Source organism: Sinocyclocheilus anshuiensis, unplaced genomic scaffold (assembly GCF_001515605.1).
Source record: "Sinocyclocheilus anshuiensis isolate Anshui unplaced genomic scaffold, SAMN03320099.WGS_v1.1 scaffold888, whole genome shotgun sequence".
In the NCBI taxonomy this organism is placed as follows: Eukaryota; Metazoa; Chordata; class Actinopteri; order Cypriniformes; family Cyprinidae; genus Sinocyclocheilus; species Sinocyclocheilus anshuiensis.
The window spans coordinates 893,421-903,096 of record NW_015549648.1 but is presented as its reverse complement, the minus strand read 5'-3'; the positions used below and the strand labels follow the sequence as shown (position 1 = coordinate 903,096).

General features: G+C 37.4%; 1 protein-coding gene and 1 long non-coding RNA gene across 2 annotated transcripts in view; both read left to right on the top strand.

The window, feature by feature from the left end:
• LOC107660185 (disintegrin and metalloproteinase domain-containing protein 19-like) overlaps positions 1–2,612 on the top strand; it is a 31,065-nt gene extending 28,453 nt beyond the window's left edge. Inside the window, exons 22-23 of the mRNA XM_016449434.1 lie at positions 1,132–1,226; positions 1,343–2,612. Coding sequence (XP_016304920.1) covers positions 1,132–1,226; positions 1,343–1,406 — 159 coding nt within the window. The 3' untranslated portion in view covers positions 1,407–2,612. The remainder of the gene's footprint in view (positions 1–1,131; positions 1,227–1,342) is intronic.
• An 844-nt stretch (positions 2,613–3,456) lies between these two features.
• LOC107660184 (uncharacterized) lies at positions 3,457–4,634 on the top strand. Its single transcript, XR_001630975.1, has 3 exons — positions 3,457–3,673; positions 4,212–4,313; positions 4,456–4,634. It is a non-coding gene; the product is annotated as an uncharacterized LOC107660184 (long non-coding RNA).
• The last annotated feature ends 5,042 nt before the right edge of the window (positions 4,635–9,676 follow it).

Sequence of the window (9,676 nt, the reverse complement as noted above, 5' to 3'; positions counted from 1 at the left end):
GCTGATTGGCCAGCTATCCAGTGCGTTGTGATTGGCTGAATACCTCAAGCATGTGACGGAAATGTTATGCCCCTTATCATATTGTGATGCTGTGTCCCAGCCGTAACACTTCAAAGAGAAAGGAAAAATTGAAATCGCATCATATGACCCCTTTAACAATTAGTCTATCTGCATAATTGTAATGGATTGACTTAAATATTTGGTGTGCCAAGCAGGTTATTGAATCAGGTAAATGTTCTTTCAAGTCTTTGAGTCAGTCGACCCCACAAAGGATTCACACATTTAATGGAGTGGAAACCCTGTTAAGAATATGGGTGAAATATTAAGGTACAAACAGCCAGGGAACCATATAAAGAAACTGTTATTCACTTTTAAGCAAAATACAGATACAAAATAGTTAAGAAATGTAAATACTCAATTCAGAATTTCAATTAAGGAAAAGGCTTCACATGACAATTGATATTCAGCAATTCAGAATTAAACCAAATTCAGTTCATTCCTTTTCATCTCAGATCACTTGGGTTGTAAACCAACAGTTCTTAATTAGTTTTCTGTGCAAATCAAATGAAAATTGAATTGGTACACTGTTCAAAATAGTAGTTTATAAATCAGTCCATATGCAATCAAGCCTTCAAGAACCCTCAAGTTTATTCAAACTAGCACTACGCTAATCAGTTCATTTTGCAGTTTGAAGAGATTTCTTGTAACAGTTCAAACAAACATTGTACTTGCTCATGAAAAACCCACCAAAAGAATATCAGCAAGCAAATACCCGTTTCATCTGCTCTTCCTTGCTGGTCCCATCAGTAGTTTTCTGTTACCATCCAGCAAACTTCCAAACAATGTCCATATATTCCAAGACAGTTGATGAACAATCCTTTTGTCAGCAGATATAGTTTTCCCAACACATCTTCTGCTAAACGACCATCCACCTAAAAGCATCTGGAGATATACTTTCCACACCTTTCCATTGTGCAATGTATCCATGTGGGCCTGCCATCTTGGATTCTTAACATGCCATGTGTTTACCAGAACATCATGTGACTCAAAACATCACGTCCGTCACATAATAAATGAACTGTTCACTGACCATGATTGTGCATTATAAAATATTTGTCGTGTTTCATCCAGATGCTGCCTAAGAATGGCGTGCCAGTGTCACCAGCCATGTTGCAGAAAGGGAAATCCAATCTGATTCCCCCTTCTGGGCCTTTTCAAAATGTCAGGTAATCGGAAGGGAGAAGTCATAAGCACAGAACACTACACTAGCATGGTGTTAGGAATAATAATAATTATAATTATCAATCATTAGTTGGTAATTCTTAATATGATTGTGTTTTAGGTTCCAAAGGGAAGTTTCTGGAAAGAGCTTAGTCGCAGTGAAGCCTATTGGAGCGCTGTATTGATCAACTCTGCACCTTTAAGATGTCCTTAAGAGTGACCAATCAAACTGCCTCACTCATAGTGATGCCCGCCTTATTGACTTGAACACAGAATGAAGGATACCTTCCAACTTTTTTCAGGGGGTGCAGTTCCACTGCTCCTGTGCCATATGTTGCATTTGCTTTTTTATGTCTATTTATTACAGAGACCTCAGAGAAAAGAAAAACAAAAACCTAGGAAGTATGGCATTATAATCCATTAAGAGCATGGGTCATCTGAAAGAATATCTTGCACCGAGAATATGAAATGTACATTTTTGCATGCAGTAGTAAAACATTGTAAGTAAGTGCATTATATACATAGAATGAACTGGAAAATTGGAGCAGATTTGTCTAGTCTTGAACTAACTTGCACTGTCAGTCCAATTTAGTTTAGTACTATGGATAATCTGTACTCAGGAAATAGCTCTGGAAAGGGATATATAAAAAAAGATAAAAGATTGTTTTCATAGCAATAATAATTCAAATACTCATATGAATTGTATAGCACTGGGTTAAATTCTGTGTAGTCATATAATATGTATAGTATGTACTGTATAAGAAGTTAAAAAAAATAGCCTGTCTTGAAGGGTGTTTGCGATGGTGCTGGACAAGAAAGGGTTAAAATCACATATGGTGCTTTGTTTTTGAAATCTTAAATGAGAGAAACAAATATTCTCTAACTACCTTTTTAGATAACGCTTGATTAAATGTTCTGTTTAATACAGGCATTAACCCAGGGAATGTATTTAGGTTTAAATAACCTATAAACATCTAAATATGTATCTTAAGTTTTTTTTTTTCCTTTGGTTGTCAGTTATTTGGGGGAAAAAAATCTCTGGACAATTCATTATAATTTCTCCTTTCATAATGTTTTATGACCTACTATGACCAATGTACTGGTTTTCTGTCAGATTTTTCATGTTGTAGTTAAACTTATTTATTCATACTGTTAAATTTTAAAATGCAATGATGCCTTAAATTTGGGTTTACATGAATGTTATTTTATTGATAATAATGTTTATCATGGAAGTGTGTATGTATTGTGGATGTAAAGGTGGCTTGATATTGCACACTGCATAGGAAGTCAGAAAAAGTCACTCATTTTTTATTTGGCTAAATTTTAGTTTCTTTATTAAAAAATAAAAATGTTGTCCTATGCAAAATGCTGTAATGCAGTGCCTTCCACGTGATGACAGAAATAAATTTTCATTTTATCTTTAATTAATCTTCAAATTCATTTAATTAATCTTAATTTAATCTGTATCCATCTATTCAATTAATATTATTTATATTCAATTAATATTATCTGTATTATTTCTTCTTCTTATGATTTTAAATAAGAAAATTGGTGTAAATGCTTGAAGTAGAATATTTCTATTTTTCTGCCTTTATGCAGAGTTGCACTTTTGAATGGACTAAGTTACTGCTTATATTCGTCCTCTTTTGGAAGGCCAAACAATGTAGTTTCGCTTTCACAACGAAGCACACAGCGTCTCCATGACATGGCAGTGGCAACAATACTACAGCGAGAATAAAAGTTGCGCCTTCTTTCTTTGCGTGAACATTTGGGCGGCGTTATGCAAATCTTCCCAGATAGTGATGTAGGTATGTGGGGGTGTGTTAGAACGAGCCGTTTTAGGTAGGCGTGGTTGACTCTTAACTTTTATAACACAATATCTCTTTGGATTTGAGACTTTAGTCTTTGCAACTTTACAGATCTTCTTTATGCACCAAGAGCTTGTAACACCCCAAAGAGAAAGGAAAAATTGAAATCGCATCATATGACCCCTTTAATGCAAAGTCTAATGATCACACACGCACAAAATAGTTTTTGCTTATGTCATCGACCTACTGCCACAACTTTTTCACTTTTGACTTTATTTGTCTTCTCAGACTAGGCGTATCTAAATATAAAAAGGGTTGTTGACGCCTCAAAACATACATTAAAACGATCTTTTTGCGGTTTCATTGGGCTGTGCTGGAGGTGTGTCGGAAGTCAACGGCTTCATACGCCTGCGGGTGACTTTTATTTTGAAACGCTGAACTTCCTGTCTGTCATTTTGGCAGTACGTGTTGTTCTTGTTCTCGATTGGAAACCATTGCGCTCGCTTACAAAACCCGAATTTAACAGATTTTTCGGTGTTTCCGACTTCACTAGCATACCACCAACGAATATTTAATTTAAAAAACATGGACCAAATGGAAGACCCCGCTGGATCGGATAATAAACGAGCTATAGAGCGGAAAAGGTAGGATCTCTCTTGTAAACAACGGCCTGTTTATCAGCGCTCGGAAGCTTCTAGTGTTTGGATCGCAGCCATTTAACCTATAAAGAACCACTTAAATCCAGTATATCGCTGTTTAATGTCAAAGTGAGCTGGATTAACGTCACTATAAGACATTATTATATTACTATCAGCTTTTTAATGTTGCACATTAACGTTAGCTGTTGGGAACCGTTAAGCAATGTCGTCAGACTGGTGTATCGTGATCCCGAAGCTCCAGCATTACAGCATTTATTATTATATATTTTTGTTTTCAGCTGAGGTCTTTCTTTCCCTTAAAAGGGTTTCACTTTAGATCTTTTTTGCGATATCTAAGATCTTTGTTATGTGTTGAAATAGCGCTAGATGAATAGCCATGCGCGTCATGTTGTTTTGCTGTATTGCTGTCATATATAGTACTATGATAATAGACCATGATAAACATTTCCCATGGGAGGGACCTGCATTTTTAAGACGCACCCTTGGTAACATATTAAACCGCTGTTTTCTTTCCTTTTTCTAGGAGTTGAAGATGCCAAAGGAGGACTTCAGAGAGGACAAGCTTTCAACATCAGCACCGTCCATCACTTTGTCCCTCCCCCAATCCCCTAAACATCAGGCACAGGTGGAAACACTCACAGCCATGTTTTGTAGATTTAGACAGTGTTCAAATACATTATTGGATTTTTATGTACAATAGAACAAACTACAATGTAAAATATTATTATTATGAAGTAATATGTCTCTCTCTTTTTTTTCCCTGACAGGCACTGGTCTAGCCAGAGTCCTCACCCCAATACTCCATTTAAATTCAGCAGTTTCATCACAGGTGTTTTGATGGGAGGTAACGAAGGAGGTGGACGGGGAGGAGAGCGATGGAACCTCTTCGGAGTGCGGCCCATCGTGCAGAAATCCCCCACTGACCCAGGATCAGAAACCAACACACCTGGCAAGAATCTTTTATATGGATATATTATTTTAGCTTTTAAAAATGCCTAATTTTAACCTCAGATTTGTTTGTTTATCCTTTACAATATTTGGTCAGTAACTATATTTATTTATTTATTTAGTTTATTCCATTGTGAAATTAACTGTATCATTGCCATTTTTTTTTGTTAAAGTTAGCATGTCCAACTTTATCAGCATACATTCAGTATACTCTCATTTTTTTAAATAATATATAGCATATTTCAACTGCTTTTTCGAAGATGTCAATAAAACTAAGAATATTGGAGTATGTTTTAATTCCGTGTGTTTAATTCAAGGTGTTATTTTCTAATTCTTTGTTTCCATGACTACAGGGGGATTCACGCTGCACTCATACTTTGGGGTTCAGAAGTCCAATACGATGGATGCCATTAAAACCCAAATAAATCTCACGGTTGAAGATCCTGCCCATTTAAAATCTCCCAAGATCGAGATGAGCGGCGAGGACGGAAAGAAAACATCTTGTCACAGACTGAGACATCGAGACATGAACATTCTCACTCCTTCCGGCTTCTGAACTCCACAAGTCTTAAACTCTCCTAAGCTTCCTCGCCTTTTATATACACATTACAGCACAAAGTGACTCAACTGTCACTTGCCGTTTTAGGGTCTCTTGTGAGTAACAACACCCCAATTTATCCTGTTTCCCCATGTAACTAATAGAATTTCCCTTTAAATTAGATAAGAGATGTAGAATCTCTTAGATTAGTGCCAAGCTTTATTGATACTTATAGTTGTTTTTATTTGTTTTATCCCCCCAAAAGACCACTTTTTTAGCATTTTGAATGTTTTTTTTTAATTACTGTGTGCTATGACAAAGTGATTGCTTTTGATTATTGTGGTTTAAATGTACCACAGTAAAAACCTACAGAAAACTGCAGTTAACATATGCATAATTATCAATAGGCTTGTGTTTTTAGGCGTGAGATGCGTTCACGAGTACATCCGTTAACAGTAAATCTGAATTTTGTGGACCATTTTGAAAAGCTTGTGTATACTTGTGCAGACCTGTTTCAACAGCATTTTGCATTAGGTTGATGGATTTCATCAGTGCACATGTAGTAGGTATAAAGCACATCAGCAGCATAACGTACTGTTGCACACATCTGTTTATTGCCACTATAAAACATGCAATCCAAAAGTCAGATTTGACTAAACAGTCAGGTATCCATCTTTCCATATAGTTGAAACATGTTTAAATGCCATTTTTGTGACTTAACTGAACTGCTTATGTAGTTCAGGTTACTAATTTATTTTATTAATTGATGACATTCGATTAACGTAGTATTTTATGTGGTGTGGTTCCCCGTGTGCAATAAGCTACAGCATTGTTTTTATCAGCATGCTGAAAGCACCTCAGTTCTATCACTGGGTTTCACACTTCATTTTATTTCTTTTTTTTTTTCTTCGTATAGTATAGTATAGGTATTGTATTTTCCTTTATCAAACACAACAGTAAAGTACTATTTACGTGGTTGCTGTACATTCTGAAGCTGGAATCATTTTACTGTTGCTGTTTTGTACACTTGTAGTGGAAATGCTTTGGCTTTACAATATTCCGCTTTGTTTAACTTGACATGTTGTTGTTTGTTTTCTGTAGTGCTTGAATCTGTTTTTAGTATGTTACATTTTGTAAGACCGAAGTGGCTTTTGCATCTCAGGCCAAACTGTATAACACCAGGCATGTGTTGTAGTACTATCACATATTTCCTGTTCATATTGCTCAGTTTGGGTATTTGATTCCTATAATAAAACATCGCTGTCAAGCACAATGAGCAATTTTGATTGTGATTGTATTTGATTTATTTTCTGAAACACATTTTAATGTGATACTAAAATAATAACAGTACGACTGTCTACAATTTTTATTTATAGGAAATTTACAAAATCTCTTCATGGAACATGATCTTTTCTTAAAATCCTAATGATTTTTGTCTTAAAAGAAAAATCGATAATTTTGACCCATACAATTTATTGTTGGCTATTGCTACACATAGACCCATGCGACTTATGACTGGTTTTGTGGTTCAGGGTCACATATTGCACCTCTACATCAAAATTTCACCTTTTTTAAACCTTTTAACCCACCATTGATATTTTCCTGGTTCTGTTTAAGGTCCGGGCTGGTCTCGACCCACTCAGGTTTTAAGCGCTCCCTCTCTTTTTCTTTATGCTTCTTGGATTTCTTTTTGTGCTGGCCGTTTGCTAGCTGCTGGTCAGTGCAGATTTCTGGTTCAGTTCTTGGGTGTTTGGGGCTGGACGATGGCTGCTGTGCTGGTTCTGGCTGTTCTGGTTTGGGCATGCTGTTGGACTCCCCGAGCTTGTGCCTCTGGTAATGACCATCAGGGCTCTGCTGAGCCGTGCTGCTACCCCTTTGCAAACTTGTGTTTCCATGAGCGGAAGAGCTACGGCTCATGGAGGAGCTGAGATGTCCATTGGAAGGAGATTGCAAGGGCATGTTCTGGTCTAATAAACGTTGCTTTTTCGGCGTCTGACTTTCTGGATGGTCAGAAGGCACTGGGCGTTTCTGGGAGGAAAGAAAGGAGATTTCACAAACTTTGCAGATGGAAAACAGCAATAGTGTGGACCGGCAGCTTAATTGGCTCCTTCAAACAGCAGTGACTGAAGCGCCTCCAGCATCTCCATAAATAAAGAGCAGACGGCGCCAAACATGATCTTCACAAGAAAAAAAATAGGCTCTTCTTATTCTCATCTCAAATATATCAATCATACATTCAATCACAAACCTGTTTCAGTGCATACAAAAAACTGGTAGTCCATTGCACAGATACTACAGCATGCAACAGCTTTAAAATGAGATGGAGGAAAAGTAGCACTTCTTTTTATAGGTGCATATTTACCATGGAGAGATTCTTGACAGGGCTGAGTTGGGATGGAGAATCCCCTGAGGTTTTGTGGAATGAATGGCTGGACTGGACACTTTTCAACTGGCTACTGCTGCTGCTGAGAGGCTGGAGTCCCCTCTAAACTCCGGATTTTTTGGTGGCTCATCTTACCCCACTCACCCTCCCTATATTTTGTATTAAAAAATTATGTGTGTCTGTATAAATATATATGCAGGTGCATCTAAAAAAATTGGAATATCGTGAAAAGTTCATTTTTTTTAACTTATTTCAAATAGTGAAACTTTCATATATTCTAGATTCATTACATGTAAGGTAAAACATTTCAAAAGTTTTTTAATTTTATTTTGATGATTAGAGCTTACAGCTCATGAAAGTCAAAAATCCAGTATCTCAAAATGTTAGAATATTTCCTAAGATTAATAATAAAAAAAAAGGATTTGCAAAACAGAAATGTTTAAATTATGTTCCTAGTCAACAAAAATAAAATTTCAGTTGATGAAAATTAAAATATGTATGGATGGATGGATGTGTGGATGGATGGATAGATAGATAGATAGATAGATAGATAGATAGATCTGCTCCAAGAAATGTGCTGGTGCAGCCTTAGTCTGGTCTTTGGTCTGTAATTTAAAAGAGTTTGAAGTACCTGTTTGACCTCTATATTTCTATTACTTAATGGTGTGACTGATGGCAAAAGAGGCATAGGCCGGCCGCAGAGGTAGTGGGTGGCCCTAAAAGTTAGTCTGAAGGGGGTCCAGTGGACACATACCTCCCAAAGCAAATATGGAAATGATAATGATGCGCTGAAAAGGAGGCAAAGTAAAACATTTCAAAAGTTTTTTTGTTTTAATTTTGATGGTTAGAGCTTACAGCTCATGAAAGTCAAAAATCCAGTATCTCAAAATATTAGAATATTTTCTAAGAGCAATCAAAACCAGGATTTTCAAATCAGAAAAGTATGTTCATTTATGAAATCAATACTCGGTCGGGGCTCCTTTAGCACAAATGGCAGCATCAGTGAGGTGTGGCATGGAAGCAATCAGCCTGTGGCACTGCTGAGGCACTATTGAGCCTTCAGCTCGTCAGTCTTGTTGAATCGACTGTTTCTCATCGTTCTCTTGAAAATATCTCATGGATTCCATATGGGGTTCAGGTCAAGCATGTTGGCTGGCCAATCAAGCACAGTAATATCATGGTCAGCAAACCTTTTGGAAGTGTGGGCACGTGCTAAAGTCCTGCTGGAAAAGGAAATCAGCATCACCATAAAGCTTGTCAGCTGATGGAAGCATAAAGTGCTCCAAAATCTCCTAGTAGACGGCTGCATTGACTTTGGACTTGATAAAATACAATGGACCAACACCAGCAGACCAACACCACGGCACCCCAAATCATCGCTGATTTCAGAAACTTCACACTAGACTTCAAGCATCTTGGATTCTGTGCCTCTCCAGTCTTCCTCCAGACCTTGATTTCCAAATGAATTGCAAAATGTACTTTTATCTGAAAAGAGGACTTTGGACCACTGAGCAACAGTCCATAGATTCCATATGGGGTTCAGGTCAGGCATGTTGGCTGGCCAATCAAGCACAGTAATATCATGGTCAGCAAACCTTTTGGAAGTGTGGGCACGTGCTAAAGTCCTGCTGGAAAAGGAAATCAGCATCACCATAAAGCTTGTCAGCTGATGGAAGCATAAAGTGCTCCAAAATCTCCTAGTAGACGGCTGCATTGACTTTGGACTTGATAAAATACAATGGACCAACACCAGCAGACCAACACCACGGCACCCCAAATCATCGCTGATTTCAGAAACTTCACACTAGACTTCAAGCATCTTGGATTCTGTGCCTCTCCAGTCTTCCTCCAGACCTTGATTTCCAAATGAATTGCAAAATGTACTTTTATCTGAAAAGAGGACTTTGGACCACTGAGCAACAGTCCAGTTCTTTTTCTCCTTAGCCCAGGTAAGATGCTTCTGAGGTTGTTTCTGTTTCAGAAGTGGCTTGGTAGCCCTTTTCCTGAAGACGTCTGAGCGTGGTGACTCTTCATGCACTGACTCCAGTGTAGCGAATCAGCTCAAAGGGGAAATATGAATAATTAATCATAACTAGTTATAATTAATTATAAATATTTA